The sequence below is a fragment of the Aethalodelphis obliquidens genome, unplaced genomic scaffold, assembly GCF_003676395.1.
Source record: "Aethalodelphis obliquidens isolate GAN/ISIS:26980383/991018 unplaced genomic scaffold, ASM367639v1 scaffold11, whole genome shotgun sequence".
NCBI classification, from domain to species: Eukaryota; Metazoa; Chordata; class Mammalia; order Artiodactyla; family Delphinidae; genus Aethalodelphis; species Aethalodelphis obliquidens.
Genome location: NW_020837955.1, coordinates 22079646 through 22101426, shown reverse-complemented (window position 1 = coordinate 22101426; position 21781 = coordinate 22079646). Strand labels below are relative to the sequence as shown.

General features: G+C 41.0%; 1 protein-coding gene across 1 annotated transcript in view; it reads right to left on the bottom strand.

The window, feature by feature from the left end:
- The window catches only part of SORCS3 (sortilin related VPS10 domain containing receptor 3), a 583600-nt gene that overhangs the window by 129236 nt on the left and 432583 nt on the right, over positions 1-21781 (bottom strand). The window contains exon 7 of the mRNA XM_027112540.1: positions 11503-11621. Within this exon, the coding sequence (XP_026968341.1) occupies positions 11503-11621 (119 nt within the window). The remainder of the gene's footprint in view (positions 1-11502; positions 11622-21781) is intronic.

Genomic DNA, 21781 nt, shown 5'->3' with positions numbered 1-21781 from the left:
TACTCTGATAAACATTAAAGATAAATAAATAAAGACCTTCCATTAGTGCTGCCTGTTAAAAACACTCAAGATTTTGAAAGCGCTTCAAGGATATTCACCTGAAGATGTTTTTATTGGATTTCTTTTGAAGATCATCTCTGAAACGCTTTCATTTTTCTTTAAACTCCTGTGTTGTAAATGTGCCCCTAATGAGGAAATTGCTATTTAACATTCAAAATCTCTCCCATTAAGGCCAAATTAACATCATTTAAAATATTGCCAAATAGCTTTTCTTCTAATAATTACACTCAATTTCTGCCTCAGGGCGTTTTTCTTTCAGAAAGATAACAATTTATTAGGGATACAGTAGCCACATCATCGAGGCTCTTCTACCTCTCATGTAGGTGCGTAAAACGGGCTCTTAAAGTATCAAAACCCAGGGCTCTGGGGACCAAGATGCTACAAGAAGGCACTCAAGAGTCTTGAAAGATATCTACAGTTATCTATACACAGATATGTGTATCATTAAAAGTTGGTTTCTTTGATAACCAACACTATGGAAGACATGTGGGACGATTTTATTATGCACATATGTCGATAAATGACTGGAAGCCATGAATAATTAAAGAATGAATTTGGGGGAAAGATTTAGTAAGCTTTTATGGGATAGGCTTATAAAAACCCTTCAAAGAGAAGGTGCATACACAAAATACAGTGAGGCTGAGTTTTGCACGTGGATTAGTCTCTGATTCTTGCATTTTACAGGGCTCCTAATTTTCAAAGCATTCCAAAGCCATTAGTAGTTTCAAAGCGTTCCAAAGCCATTAGTAGTATCTCCCTTGATCCTCACAACAACCTTCCAATTTAGGCAGAGCAAGTAGCATGATTCCATTCTACAAAGATCAGGAAATTAAGAATGCAAGTGAATTGCCCAGTGTTCCCTGGCTGGCAGGTGGCAGATTCCTAATTACAACCCAGGTCTCTGAGTTCAGGGTTCTTTTCCCCACATCAGACCACTAGCTACTCGAATCATAAACTGCTACAGAGCAGGGACAACGTCCTCCATCTCTAACATGCTCCATTGCACCTGGAGTATTTCTAGCGGCTCAACAAATATCTGTTAATTGGTTACTTGTACTTGCTAATTGCTAATACTTCTAGAACATCTCCCAACGCACAAAAATAGTACAATGGTGCTATTTTTCTATGTTTATACACACAACTCCTAAAAACGAACAGCAACTTGTATCTAAACTACCCACTGGTTTCACTGTACTACTGGAATCATCTGAGAACCACTCTTATGTATGGCATTGCTCCACCCTCAGATTTCCTTGCTATAGAGGGGGCTTCTCTACACAACCTCACCAGGGGTCAAAAGGGGCATTACATAGCAGATGGTCCTGCACTGTTACTGGTCTCCTGGTGGATATGAAGAAGGAGCTGGCAGGGCTGGGATGGCCTCTTCCCTCCTTCAAATTTTCTGCTTTGTCCATCCCTCCGGAGTACTTTATTTGGATCTTAATTATGGATCTGTTTCTTCTCTTATACTTTAGATATCTGAAGATAGGTCAGTATCATACTTGCTTTTTTTTTTTTTTTAAATTCAATTGCATGCAGTGAAACTGAACCCATACCACATTAAAGGCCACCTTCTGTGCCAGAAGAGAGGAAAGGACCGGGCTTCACGTAGCTCAGGAAAGACATACAAATCCCTTGTGATAACTTATTAGGGCTCTGCTCCTATTTCTTCAACACACTCCCTCATAGCCAGGGTATGAATCATATCACTGAAGGGATTTTACTGCTAACCACTGCTGAACTACCTATTCTCCAGAATAATCACTAGAAAAGCTACTCCATACGGAGAAAAGACAAGATTTCCAACCATCTTGGCTCACGACACAGAAACCAACTTCTCTCTCTCTCCCTCTGCCCCTACAGAGGAAAGCCGATTTCTCTTTTATCCACGTGGAATGGAGGCATTTCAGGCAGACACTTTCCCATTAAAACAAGGGCTCTTTGGGGAAGAATTAGCTCCTTTTGATTTTACTACAAAACCCCAGGACCTGGGCCTCCTGCACAGGAAAGGCATTGACAGATTAACACATTTCACAGTTTTCTGTGCATCTCCAGCTCAGCACCCCCAAGAGCAGGAGATCAAACACTAGGTTCTCTAAGCAAAACCACCAAGATGGCTACCTTTACCTCTTTGTCAATGAAAAAATAAAAGGGGAGGCAGAACCTTCGGGATCTAAATTATAGGAGCTGCATGAATACGTCTATGGGCCCTCCTACCACACAAGATACCGGGTAAAAAATAATAACATCATGCCCAGAAAAAGGAAATTATGACTGGGCCTGGGAAGCTTTCCTTTAGAGGAACAAATGGGAGAGGGTGAATATTTTATGCAAAATTAATATCCTGGGAAGCGCATTATGAAGAGCTTAGCTAGGTTTTTGGTTATTTAAACTGCACTCTCAAATGCATATACGTGTGTACAGAATGACTCACTGTGGGTAAATAATTACGCCTTAAATACATGCACCTCATTTATAAATATGCAGAGAGAGGATATAAGCCTGGATGTCACCCGAATTCCTAGTGGTTCAGTTGTACACACACACAAAAGCCTGACTTTGACCTATGCAGTCAGCAGTGCTATAAAAATGTCAGTGGTTTTCAAACCTTTCTTAGCAGCAGATTCCTTTTGTCAAATAAAAGTATTAAGGACGCTGATATACAGAGCAAACAAAAGCAGAATTATACTTTTAAGGAGGGCTAAGGGTCCTGAACCCCCATTCTCTTCCATTTTTGTTAGCATCTGAGACAAGTTCCCTAAGAGCCAATGTAAGAGCCACCAAGAGAAACATTGGGCACAAAAGGGTAGGAAAGAGTGAGGGGATAGACTGGTCTCCTTTTCTGCAAGGTTTTTTCTCCCTTAGAGTTCTATCTCCGGTAGCACTAAAACAAAGTATAAGATATCAATACTTTTAAAAGTTAGAAAATTTAAGTGGTAAATCCCTTAAAATTATGAAAAACCAAACACACCAAAGCCCCTTATGCCCATCCTGCTGTTATTTAGCTATTCAAATTGTAGGCATAGAAGTGAATAATCTGCTTTTGCAAGTCTCCCCTTTAAAAGTCAAACTATGGAAAAATGGCAAGACTTTCAGTGGCAGCATAATCCTCGGTGTCCAACTCTCCACAGGGATGTCACCCACAAAGGCTGGGCTGGACCCAAGCCCAGGTGCGCTATAGCTTTTCCCAAAACCGTTCTTTGGCAGACTTCTAGCCAGGGTAGGAAGAAAACAACCTACACTGATGCCCTAATATCTTGCTCAGATACAAATCTGTGGGTTTAAACAATGGAGGAAAGCTACTGTTGGTCTGAGGGTTTTCTGCTCTTACAAAAGTCTTCTTTTTTTTTTTTTTTTTTTTTGCGGTACACGGGCCTCTCACTGTTGTGGACTCTCCCGTTGCGGAGCACAGGCTCCGGATGCGCAGGCTCAGCGGCCACAGCTCACGGGCCCAGCCACTTTGTGGCATGTGGGATCTTTCCGGACCGGGGCACAAACCCGTGTCCCCTGCATTGGCAGGCGGACTCTCAACCACTGCGCCACCAGGGAAGCCCACAAAAGTCTTCTGAAGAAGCTTTATTTCAATGAACAGAATGAAAAATCCTTGCTCTTTCCTTGCTTCAGAGGTAGATATTCATCACTGCAGTGCAAATCTTACCTTTTCCATAAAGCCTTTACTGATCCCCACTTCAATTTTCAAAACTCATACTCTCCAAAAAAATAAAATAAAATAAAGACCCACACTGATTGCAGAAATGTATTTGAGATGGCATCCAATAATTTTTTTTTTAAAAAAGGCAATTAACGGGCTTCCTCGGTGGCGCAGTGGTTGAGAGTCCGCCTGCCGATGCAGGGGACGCGGGTTCATGACCCGGCCCGGGAAGATCCCACATGCCGCGGAGCGGCTGGGCCCGTGAGCCATGGCCGCTGAGCCTGTGCTCCGCAACGGGAGAGGCCACAGCAGTGAGAGGCCCGCGTACTGCAAAAAAAAAAAAAGGCAATTATCAAGCAAAAAAATAAGAAAGGTGCCAAGTCATAAAAAATGGCCAGTGGTATAGGAGAAAGGAAGAAGAATAGCATAAAGCTTAATGCAGGGAAACTGCTAAAATTGACCCAAAAAATCAGTTGTGAGCTTTTTAGCAACTGCAAAGAGGGAAACACAAAATTATCAGTATTCAGTTAAAGGAAATAGACAAGGTTTACCTCTTCAGGACAATTTTCTAATTTACTTTCCAGCCACTTCGCTCCCTCCCATAATTACAGCTGTCCTTAGATAGAGGTTGTGATATATTGGGTTGGCCAAAAAGTTCCTTTGGGCTTTTCCATAACAGAAAACCTGAACGAACTTTTTGGCCAACCCAATACCATGGTCTCTCACTTCCCTCACTTTACCTATGTCTTCCCGTCTGCCTGTAGTGCCCTTTGTCCTTCACTTGTCTAACTGGTACTCACAGTCCTGCTGCCAGGAAACTTGTACTGACCCTCCTCCCAGGGCAAGGTGAAGAGCCCTTCCTCCTCAATCCAAGAGCAATGCATGTTTTCCACAAATACAGCTCTCATCACACTCCATTGTAATTGCTTTGTTGTCTGTGTTCCCCACTGGGCTGAATGTATTTGAATACATTTAAATGAATGAATATAAAAAGGACATTGAATAATATAATGGATAATTCCTGGACAGCAGTTCTATAACAATACAGAGACATTCTACATATGGTAATTTCTTATACAGTGAGCAATTGCCAATTACCCTAAATTGTCTTATATTGTTAGTTGGAGAAACAAGACTCCCTTGCTTTAAAAAAGTAACTAACTACACTCCCTGAGAATAAGGACACGTCTTATCTTCTCAGTTCAGTTCAGTTCAACAAACTTTTATTGAGTTCCAGTCATTATGCTAAGTGCAGGAAAAACTATGATGAATAAGACATAGTCCTGTCCCCTTAAAGTTTACAGACCTGGCTCGTGAAGCATAATACACATGGATAAGTAACCAGCAAAGGAGTTTGGTCTAATCCTGATTGACTGAGGATGTCAGGGAAGACTCCCTACAGGTGGCATTGTCTAAGTTGAATCTTAAAGGATGAGTTTATTTGATAAAGGGACATTCCAAGCCAGAAAAGAGAATACAAGAAAGGCATATTAGGCAAGAAATGACATGGTGCAAAAACGACATGGTGTATGCATCAAGACTAAAATAGTTTATCTTTATTGAAGGGTAAAATATAAAAAGGAAGGTATATGGGGAACAGTGGTGGGAAAGGAATTCACATGAAGCTGATGCAGTAGGTAGGATCCAGATAGTAGAAGAGCTTGTAGGCAATGTTAAGGAAATTGGATTTTAACCTATAGGTGATGAGAAGCCACTGAAGGCAAGGATATTGACTTCTATTTTAAATAAATTACTTTGGAAGTAGTGTTGTGAACAGACTGGAGGTGTGCTGATCTGGGAGCAAGAAAATTAGTTAGCAAGTTACTGCAACATTTCAGAAAATACATGATAAGCGTTTATAAATGGTTTTAAAGAGCCAAGTAATAATGGTGCTTCCCCGCTTTTCCTTTCATAAATCATCCTGGAGCAACAAGAAAAACACGAAAGAAAAATGCAAATTCTATACTTAAGGAAAACATAACCCTGAAACACTAAATGTGGAAAGGAAGCCAAAGGCAGTGAAGGACAAACAGGGTACAGACAGGCACCAGAGCAAAAATGCCTACAGCTACAAATCTTAGATCAAGCTAGAGATACAGAGTTCTCTAAAGAGGATATTTCCTAAGGAGCAAAACTAACAACCTATTATTTGGAACCAAGGGAATGTGGCTCAGGAATTGGCAGTGGGAGTGTTTCCAGAATTCACTGGTGACAAGGAGAAGCTGGAGAGGCATGGCTGCTAGAGAACCGCTCAGGCAGTTTTACCTTATAAGAAGAACCCACTAACAGACTAATAATCTTTAGTTATATGGAACCTCACTGAGAACAAAGGGGGACTCTTGTTAAGCTGAAAGAGAGCCTTGATCAGAGCCCTGATCCCCAAGAAGAACCTCCTCAAATAGTTCAGCCAGACGAGCTCATGTCATTAAAAAATAAGTAATGATGAAAAACGTAAAGAGAGAAGAAAACAGCACAAGAGTTACAAAATAATACAACAAAATAAAAGAGAGAAAGGAACAGGAAAAACAAAGAGCAGACATAGAACAAAAAATGTTTCCATGAACTAAATAAAAATTGTGACCACACTGCTACAAATAAAAATAACCCACATGATGCCATCACCTCTATAAAAGAAGAGGTCAAGCAGAAATACAAGAGCTCAGGGGAGACATGTTGAGACAACAAAAAGAGATAAAATATAAGCTGGCAAAGCTCATGAAAAAAGTTAAAAACAACAGCAGCAAAAAAGGCAAAGAGGAGCCTGGACATGGCTACATACTCATTCAAGGACAGTATGAGTAAAACTGTTTTTATAAATTTCATTTTGCTCAGGGAGTTAAACATACTAGAAGAAAAAAAAGATGTCTCCCCTTTGTCTTTCTTGCCTGTTGTACACATCCTAAGTGCCTTGAAGGAAGAGAGCCAAAACAATAAAACTAACGTATATAATAAATAAAATACATATTTCAAAATATAAATCACAGAAACTTTTGAGAAATTAAAAAGGAAGAAGAAATTGAATCAATTGAATGAGACATATTCCATGGAAAAGAATCAACATAGTATTAACAACCACAAAACATACACTAATAAAGTAAATAGTATTCAAATATATGTGTGTGTGTGAATATATATATATACATATATATATATATATATATATGTATATATATATTTAAAGGACTTTATGTATCAAGGGCGAGAAAATATCAAGACACCTAAAAGGGAAAATATGAGACTAGCCAGACACAGTAACATTCAATAAGTTAAGGGAGCAAAGTTTTTATGGAAAGAAAATGACATCTTTTATACCTTAAAAGATGATATTAGGGCTTCCCTGGTGGCACAGTGGTTGAGAGTCCGCCTGCCGATGCAGGGGACACGGGTTCGTGCCCTGGTCCGGGAAGATCCCACATGCCGCGGAGCGGCTAGGCCCGTGAGCCATGGCTGCTGACCCTGCGCGTCCAGAGCCTGCGCTCTGCAACGGGAGAGGCCACAACAGTGAGAGGCCCACGTACCGCAAAAAAAAAAAAAAAAAAAAAAAAAAAAGATGATATTAAAGCATAAAGGGGATAAACAAACATATTTTCAACATTCCGGAATTCACCTTTCTTGAAGACATTACTAAAGGACAAATTTCAGACAACCAAGAAACAAATGGGAAAACTATAGTAAAAGGACCACTGGATAAATTTACCTAAAACTAAAATCAAAATAAATGCAGGAATGATGGTTCAAGCAGAATATAAATGCTCCAAATGATTTAATTAACAAAACTGGGGTTGGATAGAAGGGAGAACGAAGGAGGTCATAAACACACATGCTGGTTTTTTTTCTACCTCTCTTCAGCAGTGCTTAATAAAATATTTAAACTAACAGAATTATAGGAAAGCAAACACTAAGAGATAACATAACCAACCAAAACTGTGTGGTAGAGGAATTAAAGAGAGAGGGGAAGAAATAGAAAGGCATGGACATGCACTAATTTTAAAATTGGTCACAAGAGGAAATCAATAGATTATACAAAAGTAGAAGATGTGCTATGTTGTATAAAGTTATATTAAAGCTTGGTTAGAACAAATATTCAAAATCCTCAAACAAATACATATGCAGGAAAGCAAGGAAAACAGACCACATAATGATTTTTTTTCTTAAAAAGAAGCAATTAAAACTAAAAACTAAGCATACACTGTCAGAACTAAGATATATTTGTCACATCAGTCAGTCAATCCTCAAACTCACCTATGAGAATGAAAAGACTCTGATTCAATATTGATGGGCAACCAACTTATATTTGCACCCGCAGTATGTGTAGTTATTTACCTGCAACCCACTGACATCCTTTATTTTATTTCTATTGTAGCCAATTGATAGTTGCAAATAACAGCATTTAATCTGTGTTTATTTGATGATTAATGAAATTCAATGTTTCTCTCAAGAGTATTGGCCTTTTGCATTTTTTGGAGCATTGCTATTCAACTGCTTCCCATCTCTTTCATAGTAAAAAAAAAATCTTTAAACAGTCTTCAAGGTCCTGTAGGATCTACCACCCTGTGCCTTCCTGATGTAATCTCTATATTCTCCAAGTGTCATTATTACCTCCCTCATCTCCCTGAACTCTATATATTGGAGTGTCCTGTGGCTCAGTCTTTAGATGGTTTCTCTTCTCTAGCTACACTTACTCCCTCGGTGACTTCAATGCTGCAGCTCAAAAATATCAATATGCGGACACCCTTCCCATTTATATCTCCAGCCCCTACCTTCCCACCATTCCTGCTTCTAAACCCAGCCTCAAATTTCTAGCTGCCTACCCCACATCTGCATAAGGGGCACAAGGAAGTGCAGGGAACAACAGACCTAGCTCCACATTGCCCTCTGACTACGAACTTCTGTCACTCTCTCCCTGGTCATCACCCAACAAGGCTTTCCCAGGTCATCCTAAATAGCAATAACCACAGGCACCCAACATTCAAGGCCCCTCGTTTATTTTTATCCATAGCACTGCCATCACCTGCTATACTTTGTAGACAGATAAACAGATGATAGTAGAAGACAGATAAAAAGATACAAAGCAACATTTACAGAACATTGTTTTGGTGCTTTACAGGATTACAAATGTAATCCTCCTAGCAACCCATGAAGTAGGTACTATAATTATCCTCTTTTTATAGATGAGTCAAATGAGGCCTAGGTCAAGGTCATGCAGCTAAGTGTGGCAAACCAAGGTTGGAATAAATGCTGGCCATCAGGCTCCAGACTACAGGTCATTGACCACTACCCTTCACAACCTTTCATATCTATGTATGTATGGATGTATACATATCACCTATATATTTTTCTGTCTCCCACTAGCATGTAAATGCCACAAAAGCAAGAATTTTGTTGTGTTCAATATCTTAACCCCAGCACCTAAAACAGGGGGCTGCAATGTAGTAGGGGATCAATAAAACTTCACTGAATAATGGCAATGCATATCTCTTTCAAACAAAATAAAATTTGATGCGGATTAAAGAGAAAAACTTCTATTGGTTTCCAGCATAATAATTATTTTAAAAAGGAGTATTTCAGAACAGTTCGAAAAAAATTCTGGATTTCTGCCTGCAGTTACGGAAAACTTTATGCAATACAAAGAAAAAGGAAACAAGAAAATTGAACATTTTAAATTCTAAGTCATGTTGCCCAGAAACAGTTCTGCTATGTTCATCATTTTATGCAGGATTAGCATTAAGAAAAGGGCAATCAGATTGGTAAATTCATAAGTTATCCCTGTGCTTCTACCTTAAAAACATTAAATAGAGAGAAAGTAACAATAAAGCCTTAAACTGGGGCCATAACAATGGGAATGAAAGGAGACACTTGAGAAATAAGGTGATATTAGCAGAGGCTGTGGATTCATTTAATTTGATGACATAGACTGGCTTCCAGGTTTCTACCTTGAATGACCTGGTAGAGGGCAGTGCCACCAATGTGTCAAGTTCAAGGGGGACATGTCAATTACATATAACCTGTGGAATATCTAAGTGAAGATACTGAGATGGCTGTTAGATATGTAGGTCTACTGTACATGATAGAGGTCATAGCACGTTGACTTGAGAGTCATCAGAACATGGAGAAGATGCTCAAAATCATGAGATCTCCCAGAGGGTGAGGGGGCGGGGCAAAGATTAGAAGGTCAAAGGCAGAAAGCTGGGCAACACCAAGTGTAGTGCCTAGTACTGTATATTTTCCATTGCATGTGTTCAATAAATACTTATGAATAAGAAAATGGCAGTACCAATGACCTGTCAAGATTTAGAAAAAAATTCCTGAAATTCTGGCTGAGAAACAGTGATTATATAAGCACAAAGATCTCTCTTTCACTCCCTCTTTCAAGCTCGTTTTTGCCTGGCTGGCTACTTTTCCTATATCATAGTAGAGCTCAAAAATCTATGAGGCTTCATATATGTATACATATGGCTGATTCACTTTGTTCTACAGCAGAAATTAACACAATATTGTAAAGCAATTATACTCCAATAATAATAAAAAAAAATTCATGCAGCTGATTTGTAAAAAATAGTGACCGCTACATGCATAGTCAATCAATAAAACAAGTAGACATCGAGCACCCTTGATTTGCAAAGGCCAAGGTTCAGGGTAAAATGTGCGTATAAAATATTGTCCCTCTTCTCAGAGAGTATAAAACGCAGTTTGGAAAGAAGGAGAAAAATCCATTAAGACTTAAATAACAATTCCTAATAGCCTATGTGCTAGAGGAACAGCAGGTAGTAAGAGCTCCAAAGATTCAGAGGAAGAGTCGTACCCAGACTGGAAGTTCAGAGAAGGTCTTATAGGGGAGATGGGGCTGATCTGGACTAAAAGACCAGGAGTGAGGCCGAGAAAGCCCTTTGGTGTTTTCAGCTCTGAGCAAACTCAGGGAGATTCTGAAGTTCAAGGTTCCTATAGGAAGCAGTCTGGAAAACAACAGACCATAGAAGGGTGGAAAGGCAGAGGACAGGGGATCAAGGTTGCCCTCAAATGCAAGTATGATTTAGCTCAGTAACACACACACACACACACACACACACACACACACACACACATACACACACACACACACACAAAGTCCATCACTCGACGGAGCATCTTCTTTTGTTTTCCCTCATTTTTCATCTATCTTGCACCTCCTTTCAGTGAAACTCAAAATCTAAAACGAGGCTTCCATTGCCTGCCTAAAAATATTAGTCCCCCAGTTTCTCTAGGAGTCACAGAGCTCTTGGAGTGAAGGATTTGGGGCTTGGACATTTGAGGGGGTGGTCAGCACTGGAAAGGGAGGGGAAGATTTAGTGAGACCTCAATTTTCACAGAAAGAAGATCCTAGAGATGCTTAATTTCTTGGAGATTCTCATTCCCACATGAGATAAGTCACTTTGGACAGAAATAGAATGTGGCTTTGATAAATTACTTATCTCTAATTACTCATCTCTAATGAGATTTGATTCTAAGTAATCTCAAACTCCAGCCTAAGTCCTGGTCATTTCAAGACCCCTTTGGTATAATAAAAGGACAATTCAACGGAAGGATTCAGTGGGCCACTAAAGTTCCCCGTAAACAACAAGGACCCATAACACCTTCATCTGTCACCAGAAGTCTGGGATCTCCCCAGCGGACCGTGTACCGAAAGCACAGGAGGGACAGCACCCCAGCTCCGCATCTTCACAGCCTCTGGAGAGCCACCCTCATCCTCCCAGCCAGCAGTTGGCTTCCCCCACGCATCCTCCCTCTACCATTGACTGCACATCTGGACTCACCTGAATGAAGATATATTCATCCTGGACGACCAGGGAACTGATGTCAATGGAGCGGGCAAAAGGCCCGCTCCGAGTAGTCTCAGCACATTCCTGGATCCTGCAGGTGAGGTAGTGAGCATCTGAAATGGGATGGCAGAGAGACACTTAGACACAAGGGGCAATGGTCATCCAACCTCTCAGCCCACAAAGCCCTACTTCCTGGGGATCGGTGATGCAATGTAAAACAACCATGAGCCTGCATTTTCTTGTCCAAAGAATTTGTAATAATTTTTTTAAGAAAAGGAATATCTAGTTCAGGAAAGGGAGTGAGGAAAGAGTTAATCTTATATCCTACCAGCCAAAGAGTAAATTGGTACAGATTTATTTTATTTTATTTTTTTAACATCTTTATTGGAGTATAATTGCTTTACAATGTTGTGTTAGCTTCTGCTATATAACAAAGTGAATCAGCTCTATGTATACATATATCCCTATGTCCCCTCCCTCTTGCGACTCCCTCCCACCCTCCCTATCCCACTCCTCTAGATGATCACAAAGCACTGAGCTGATCTCCCTGTGCTGTGCGGCTGCTTCCCACTAGCTATCTATTTCACATTTGGTAGTGTCAATGTCACTCTCTCACTTCGTCTCAGCTTACCCTTCCCCCTCCCCGTGTCCTCAAGTCCATTCTCTACGTCTGTGTCTTTATGCCTGGTACAGATTTTTGAAGGAACAAATTTGAAATATCTATCAGAATTTTAAACGTACATATCTTTTTACCAGCAACTCTAATTCAAGGGACGTTTTCTAGAGAAATACTCATATATTTTCACAAAGAGGCAAGGGCAAAAATGTTCACTGTGGCATTATTCATAGCAGTGAAAAACCAGAAGCTGGCTAAATGTCCATGAATTAAAGAACATTTAAATAAACAAACATACACATGTAACAAAGCACCATGTTGTGAACAGAAGAATTAGGTAGATACATATGCATCGTGTGCTGATTTCCCCAAGGTGCATTGTTCTGTGACCTTTTAAAAAATTATTTAGCAACATGTATGGCATAATCCAATTTATGAAAAAAACAAAAAAGAACAATGTCTTTATAAATACAGGTTTGTGCCATAACTGCATAGGAAAAAAGTTTTAAAGGACATCTATATAAATTAGCTATGACTACTTTGGGGGAAAGGAATGGACTTAACGAGAGTAGAAGTGGGACTTTGCTTTTTATATTATATATGTCTTTCTTTTGTTTACAATAAGAATGTACTTACTTATCATAAGTAAAACCTGTATAATTACTTGTAAAATTTTCTAAAGATCTCAGCAGCTGAAGCTTCCTCAACCAACCCCCCAAAATTACGGCAGCAGCTGTAGCTGAATGAGAAATCCTCGAGTCCAAGCATTCTGATCATGACGACAGGGTCACCCGAGGAAGATGGTCCATTCAGTTATTTGTTCCCCAAGGAAAAACCACAAGTGAATCTCTATAAAGAAACCTCTGTATACACTTGCTTTAAAAATGTCTATTGTTTATTTAATGGTGTTTAAAAATAATAAATGGGTCAAAGTGAAAAATAGAGGTCATTTTAGGATTAAAAGCAGAGAAGTCTTTGTTATCATCTAAAATGACATGCATTACTACATACATCTAATGCGCTTGCCCACTTAAATACGTGAACAGGTATGAGTACGTTTCGGAGGCTACAATGGAAGGGGTGGTAAGCGGCAGAAATAAATAAAGGCAAAAGTTTAAGTAAACAAAAATTTATAACAACTGAGTGTAAAACAAGGGTACTTTAAATTTTCCCTAATTATTGACCTTTAATTAATTTATTGATTGATTGATCCAGAAAGAATTTCTTGTGTGCATATAATGTATTGGGTATTATTTAAGCACCAGGAGTATGGCAGTGAATGAGACAGATTTTCTATTGTGAAAGGCCCTGCTGTCTAGGAAGGGGTTCACTCATAAAATTTATAGCTAGCTATTACACACATTTATTAATAAACAAAATGCTAATCTAACAAAGAAACATGTTTTGGTAGGAAATGAATTCATTATGTGCTATAGCCCTGCTTTTCAAATGTCTGTATCTGGGCAAAGCCAATTTGCTTTGGTGCCCTTCATCCAGACACGTCAAACACTGATCTCATTCTCTCCATCAGCAGTTTCATCATCTGCCCAGTAGCTCAAGCCTCTTCACTTTTCTTTCCTCCACATGCCATGCAATCCAGCTGGTTCCCAGCCTTGAAAAGTCTGCCTCTGAAGTGCTTCCAGCATCTCTCTTCTCTCCACGACCCCTGCCACTTGCCTGGAAAAGGCCTTCCCATCTGTGTTGCCTGCTGCGTCCATTTCACAACTGGTGCTCAGGTGCAGGATGGACTGGAAGCTGGGTGGACCCGAGGCAAGGAACCAGCATCATCTCTCAAACCTAACCTCAGCTGAGCCTTCTCGGCTTCAAAATCACCCACAGTTCTGAGTGCCCGGGGACAAAGCCCAAATATTCTTCTGTAAAACAGAATGCCTTTTACAACTAGCCTAATGAAGTCAAATGTCTCAGGCGCCAGGCAAATACTGTATAAGAGGAAACTGAGCTGGAGTGAGATGATGAATGGCAGCGGGCGCATGGTCTCAGTGTCAGGGATCACTGAGCAACAGCTGGGACTACAGGAAAATGGCCAACACTTGCATCTTTACAGGGAGCTGCTTCTCAGCATCAGTCATCACTGAGATGCAGGAATAAGAGGTTCTGAGTTTCTACATAAAGCTAAGTGTCCCAGTTTTTTTAATGTGACATTTCCTAATGTTTATAAATTGACAGCTAATTTAAATTTAAAATATGGTGCAGGCCAAACAGTATTAGGTCAAACAAAACAAGCCTACAGTCCACCAGGAGCCATTCACTTTGTACCTCGACTCCATAATCTGGTCCCCACCTACCTCTCCAGAGAATAGACTGTGCCCTGTCTCCACATTCCCTGACCTGTTAGCAAGACCACCTTGCTCCCCATTCTGTGAGTACCACCCGCAGACCCCTTCCTCTTTGTCTCTGTCCACAGAGAAAGCCGAGAATGGCCTGGCTTTCCGCTTCTGGCTGACAGGCCAAGGGAAGGCAAGAAGCCCAGGCTGCGCTTTGGAGCACCAGGCATAGTATTGGTCCCACCCAGCCTGAGTAATTTGCTCCTGGCATAAAGCACTAAAACCCAGTGAAACGCTGTGGTGAAGACATGTAAAGAAGCCACAAGGGTTGACTTGACAACCTGCTTCTTTCTCGCCAGAGAGCGTCTTGGAAAGCCCCTTGTACTGGTAATCAAAGGTGTGCACAGGAGGACATCTGCTTATCCCCACCACGGGCTCATTTCTCCCCTGTCTATTTACTATTTACTCCCATACTTGGACACTTTGAAAAAAGAATCAAGCGTATTCGAGGCCACCCCATACAAAACCGAAACCTACCTAAACTGTGGCCCCTGGTAGATGAGCTACTGGGTCACACTCATCCTCCTTCTTGGCTCCCCTGCTGCTCGCCACTGCCCAGCATGGAACAAAAGGTCCACTTTAACAGAAAAGCAGCACTAAAATGCGTTTGGGAAATCCACTTAAAATTCAGGGGCCTTGCAGTCTTTAGCCGGACTCATATATCAGAAGTCTCAACGCTTTTAATTTTCTAAACACAGAGATACCCACTGCCTGGTGAGAACCCCGAATGGGGGTCTGGGGAGAGGTACATGTCAGGCCAGGCTACCAGGTGGAAGTGACCGAGGGTGTCACAGGGGACTGGGGGTGTCAAAGGTGAGCAGGAATCACCACTTCGCTCAAGCCTCCAACTTGCAAAAGGTCTTAAATTTGGACTTTGGACATTACCTCCAAGTGAATACAGTCATAAGGATTCCATGATGAAACTGAAAGCAGATATTTATCATGTAACATGAAATCCCCAAATAGGCTTCTAACAACTGTGGTCTTGTTTGTTTGTGTGTATGTTTGTCTTAATAACACAAGATGCCTGATAAAAAGGAAGCAAAGCGGTCCAGGTTTCTGAAGCATATTGTGGTGTGTGAGAGAAAGGCCTCTGAAGGTAGAAAGTGCTGAGTTCAAATCCTGAACTTGCTGATTGCCCTGGGCTGAGCAGCAGTTCCACTTTGCATCTGTGAGGTACAAACAAAGCAAGTGTTTGCCTCTCAGGACTGCCGTCAGGATTAAATGAGATTATGTATGAAAAAGGTGAGTACATTGTTGAATACATTTTAAAGGACCAATAAATGCTAGTTCTTTTTTATCATGAAGAGAGAAGGAAGGAGATTTAACACTCAGCATCCTTCTTACGTACAATTAACAAGTAATGTTCTGTTTTATTGTGGAGAATCAAAAGATCATGATAGCACAGGTCCTACTAGTAAAGTCATACTCTGGACTGACCTCACTGTTTACTTTCTCTAAATGCTATAGGTATTCAGACAAGAAAAAGCACATCTGAGCTGGAATAATTAAGGAGGACTTGAAGGAGGAGACAGTGCTTGTGTTTAGCATGGATAGAGAAGTGTTCTGTGGGAGAAGGGAATTTCTAAAAAAGGGAGTGAAAACTGCATGTGGACGTTTAGGCAGGGAAAGCCCGCTGAAGGCACTATATAATTACACGATAATGGGTGGACATGGATTAATCTTTACTCTAGAACTGCTATTTCCCATCCTTTCCTTCAAAACATGCTCAAACGGAAAACCAGAAAGACCAAACTGAATGAAGACCTCATTAGGGCACCCTAATGGGAAAACAAGACAGGGATTCCCCAGATGGTTAAGTCACATCATCCTCATAATTAATATATTTCTTTTTTTTTTTTTTTTTTTTTTTGCGGTACGCGGGCCTCTCACTGTTGTGGCCTCTCCCGTTGAGGAGTACAGGCTCCGGACGCACAGGCTCAGCGGCCGTGGCTCACGGGCCCAGCCACTCGGCGGCATGTGGGATCTTCCCGGACCGGGGCACGAACCCGTGTCCCCTGCATCGGCAGGCGGACTCTCAACCACTGCGCCACCAGGGAAGCCCAGTATATTTCTAAATATCAAATGTCTTTCTAATGTATTTCTGAAAGCTGGTGCGGTCACTTACAAAAACTAAAAGTCAAAAGCTTTGTTCCCTGTGAATAGAGAGATCTGCTCCGTAAGTTTATCAGGACCAGGCCCTATTTCAACTAGCTGTACTGCTAGCAAGACTTTAGGGAAGGTGGTACCATTGCACCACTGTGTCCAGCCTCATGCCCCCTCATCTTACAGATGGCGGACCAAGGGTCTCATTTGGTGAGAAAGGGTGACCTTAGACTGACTGATTAATTTCTTCTGTATTGGGTCAAGGTGTATAGAGAAGCTGCATGCATCAGACACTCCCTGAGGTTCCAGAAAGCAGAGAACATAAGACTGGTTCTTGCCCTCAGAAGAATCCCAGGCCAGTGATAGAGACGGGATGCCTTGGGATCAGTGCTGGATCAGAGAACTGAGGAACGTGGAAAGAGAACCAAGCAGATAACCCAACATCCTTAGTCTTATCTTCCTAAGAGGTTGCTTTTCCACCAGCAGTTTTGTAAGGCAAGCTTCTCATGCATCTATATCAATGAGTTTCACCGTGAAGTCCAGCATTTCTCACTCTGTCAAACCTTTCCAAAAGGATCACCTCCTTAGAAACCTGGATAAAGTCTTAGTCATCTTTGTTTCTCTCCTCGCACTGCCTTTGTAAAGCTTCAGTAAATGCAAGTTAAGCTGAAATGAATTACATTAAAAGCCGATACATTTGTGCTATATTCTGACCTGCAATTATGTTTTGCCTTTAAGATTATTAAATATTCAAACTATCCTAAATGTCATGCCTCTTTGCCATCTCAGAGAAAAAAAAACTTTCCATGATTCGCTCAACTTCCATCCCTTTGGGTAATATTGTCAAAATTGAAAAAGTGAATTAAAATTGTGAACAAAAAGCAAATTCAGCTCTTCAGGTCTTTTCTTAGAGAAATACCCAGGAGCTATTTATTTTAAATAACAACATTGACTGTCAAATGCAAATAAGTGAAATCCAGCAGATTCCAAGAAACTCTGAAAAGTTATTTAGCTTCCAAAAGCCTCCTTTTCCTTGACTGGGGAGTGAGGCTAAACTATTTGTAGGCACAGGGCAAAACAAAGGATACTGACATTGTTCCAAATGCCTAACACAGCACCTGAGACAAGGTAGGTAATAAAAATCAGCAAAGCAAGAAAAGGTAGCGACTATTCCTTCCTATTGTGCTTATGGATTTGCTCACAGGAGAATTCTAGTGCCTTTTCCTTCTAGAAAAGAAGGGGAACCTGGCAGAGTTATAGACATTTAGAAACCACAGCGATCCTGAATACCTTAGGACTCCTGATACTCCCCAGGGTTCTGGGATTTGAACCCAGGCGACTTGACACCAGAACCAGTGATCCTAATCGTTATGTACTTGAACCATGGAAGGAAAATCGGGCTGAGAATCAGACCAGAATCTACATTCTGGTTCAGTCCCTGTCACTGACTGTCTATGTAACCTTGGGCAAATTGTTACACATTTTGGTGCTTTTTGGAGAGTGATACAGTTTGAAAATTTCTAATCCATTCCAACCCTTTTTTAAAATTCTGAGATCCTTTATCAAAAACAATCCTATATTCTCAATATATCAAGTAGATTTTAGTGTGCCTTGTCTAAATGAACAGAAGGCTTGCAATCCTGTTGGTTTAGCTCCCCCTCATCCTCTTCTTGGCCTCTGAGTTCTTAGAATACTGCTGGATCTCTGAGTTACACAGTTTACAACCATTGAACTAGTCAGTAACCCAAAGTTTTTTAAGAGCCATTATTCTATGTATCTAGAACCTACAGTTTAGACTTCAGGGCTAATAGTTTTGCCCATTTGATTACTAATGACTGCCTGGAATGCTCTGTTAAGATGTCCTGGGCTTTATCTCGGCTTACTGAGAAAGTGCAGTAATTGATGAAGAGAGTTGGTAACAGTACCAGGACAAGGAATGGTAGTCTATGTGCTGTGGTTTTGATTCTAGAAATTTCAAGTCTAGATGTCTAAAAACTTAGAGCTCATGTCGAGTTTCACTTATTACCGTGTCCTACAAGGCCCCCATATAGCTTATGCCTGAAAATTTCCACTAAACAGGAATCAACTACTTCACAGAGCAGTCTGCACCATTTTGCGGTCCTCTTAATTGTCCCTCCTTTGTTCATTGAACTGAAATCTGCCTCATTGTAAATTTTACTCTACAATAAGATCTTTGTTATCCAACTGATGAAAAAAATGATAAAAATACCTCTTATATTTGTGTATTCAAACATGTGAAGCACTAGAAGATTCCCAGAAAGTTTAAAAAAAAAATTGTCCAGGGTCAAACAGGCTCTAATTGACAGAGTTAATTCTCCAACTTAACTCTTAGGGCACCAAGTTAATACTCTTTCTATTGACACTCAATGGTCTCTTTGATGGAGAAGGTGTGTGTGTGTGACTGAGTGAGTGAAAGAGAGAGAGAGAGAAAGAGAGGGAGAGAGAACATGAATATGAATATAAATATGAATATTCACAGGGGACATTGAGACATTCAGAGAGAGATGATTTCCAGAAGAGAATGGGAGAAAAAGCCATTTGAATCCTGAATCTCATGGCAGAAACAGGTTTCACACTGTTATTAACCAAATTGGTTGGCTCTGCCCTGTTTAAACCATGCCAAGGCAACAGATAATTCAATGGCTTTAGTTTAAGGAAGTCTGACTCCCAAAGGGGAGGACCAGGACTGGGGAAGACTGGAGATTCTTACACCGAAACAAGAAAAGGGACTTGTTTATGTTGGGTTTGCTCCAGAGTGTGGGAGCCAGGTTTAGAGACAGGACTGTCAATGCCACACCAGGCACTGAAGAGCCACACTCCATGCTGCTGCACCTGCAGCCCCTCAGTCTAGGGCGGTCCTGTGCAATGGATACACAATGGGAGCTACTAATGACCTTTCAAATTTCCCAGTAGCCATACTTAAAAGGTAAACAGAAAAGTGTACATTTAACATATTTGATTTAACCCCAAATATTATGATTTCATCATGTAACTAATATAAAAATTACTAATGGGCTATTTTCCATCATTTTATTCATATTAAGTCTTTGAAATCTGGTGTGTATTCCACACGTACGGCACACATCAATTTGGACATCACATCTCAAGTGTTCAATAACCGCGTGTAACTGAATGGCTACCATATTGGACAGTACAAGTCTAGCATAAATTTCTCACTCTCCTTTTCTACCACCCCCTTGGGAAAATCCAACTCATCTCCCAAGATGAAACTTAACCATGGGCTCTTCAGTGCAGCCTTCAGTCGCTCCTCAGCGACTGGGCTACCCTGCCTTTTGGTTCGCACAGATAGCACTTTCTTCATGAGACAAAACAGAGTCCCCATGGCCTTTGGCACATTATATTGCAGTAATAATCTGTGTACTTCTCTGCCTCTGCTACTCAATTCTGATTGTGTCCTATTCACCCACACACCCTCCACAGCTTCGTGCAGTGCAGTGCTGATCAAAGTGGGGTCTACTAGCCAGCAGCATCAGCTGGGAGCTTGTCAGAAATACGGAGGGTGTGTTTTAAAAAGCTCTCCAGGGCTTCTCTGGTGGCACAGTGGTTGAGAGTCCACCTGCCATGCAGGGGACACGGGTTCGTGCCCCGGTCTGGGAAGATCCCACATGCCGTGGAGCAGCTGGGCCCGTGAGCCATGACCGCTGAGCCTGCGCATCCGGAGCCTGTGCTCCGTAACGAGAGAGGCCACAGCAGTGAGAGGCCCGCGTACCACAAAAAACAAAACAAAACAAAAAAAACAAACCTAAAAAATGACACAGAATTAATATATACTATACTTTAACCTAAGTGTGGCATATGACATTTATCCCTGTTATACTTCTGTCTGCTTTTTTCAATTCTTGACAATAGGCCAGGAACTCTTCTATGTGTTTTGCATTTTTAATCTCATAAAATTTCACAGCAGTTCTGTACCACAGGCCTTATCCCAATGTGGACCAGAATTCTTGAACTTTCAGAAAGTAAGTTTGAGCTTTATGTAAGAAATTACCTTAAAAAAAAAAAAGGAGCTGTCCAGCAGTAGAAAAGGATATGTCTTAAGCCTGAGCTCATGAAACCTGAGGACACACTATAAGAGATTCCGGGGGAAGGGATTCCTACACTAAGTAGGAGGTCAGACAGGCATATAAAGTTTCCTCCAACTCTAAAATATTACAACCACCACAGATCACATATACAGCTTAACAATGTTGACATGACAAGTGAAGCCAAGGCAGGGGTTGTCCTGAAAACTTGTCTGTGGGTCATCTTCTGAGAGCTGCTGTCTGCTCCCCTCTGGCTTTCCTGCTATGCTCCTTCAAACCCCTCCCTCCATCCCACTAGTCCTCTAATTTTCCATGTTTTTTTTTTCTCAGCACTAAGAGTAATTTCGAATTTAGGCTTCACCACACTTATGATCAGTGAATTTGAATATGTGGCATTACCTCCCTAAAATATAACTCTTCTGTTAAAAAAAGAAAATGTAAAAATAGTGTGGGTCATCCCTCATCCCTGGCTGCATCGGAGAAAGAGAGAAAGAGAGAAAGAGAGAAAGAAAGAAAGAGAGAAAGGAAGGAAGGAAGGAAGGAAGAAAGAAGGAGGGAGGAAGGAAGGAAGGAAGGAAGGAAGGAAGAAAGAAGGAGGGAGGAAGGAAGGAAGGAAGGAAGGAACTCAGCAGAGTACCAGGTATATAGTAACAAGTGTCATTTGCCTTCTAACTCTTTTAAAAATAAAAATAAAGCAAATAAAATATATTCCCCAAAGTGCATGTTTCTAGCATACATCTGAGTTTGGCCTCAAAAGCAGTAGACTTCCCATGGACAAAGCACAAGCACATCCGATACCTGCATCCAGGTCACAAAGAATCTCCTTCTGTTTGTACATTCAACCCATAACCCTACGAGGCAGGCAGGGCAAGGATGAGCATCCTCAGATAGTAGGAAGCCAGAGCACAGAGAGGTTAGGGGGTCTCATGGTCTCATGGCTAGTGGGTGGCAGGACCCAGGACCTCAGCTCACAGTCCTGTGCTTTGATCTGCTGCGCCCCTAGGTCACTATTATTTCCATGGATTATTTGGCTCTATTTGTGATCTAGTATATGCTAATTATATTTCCATATATTTTTCAGATTTCATATTTATCATATATTTTCACATATTTAAGTTGATTTTATCTTTCTGGGACAGGGA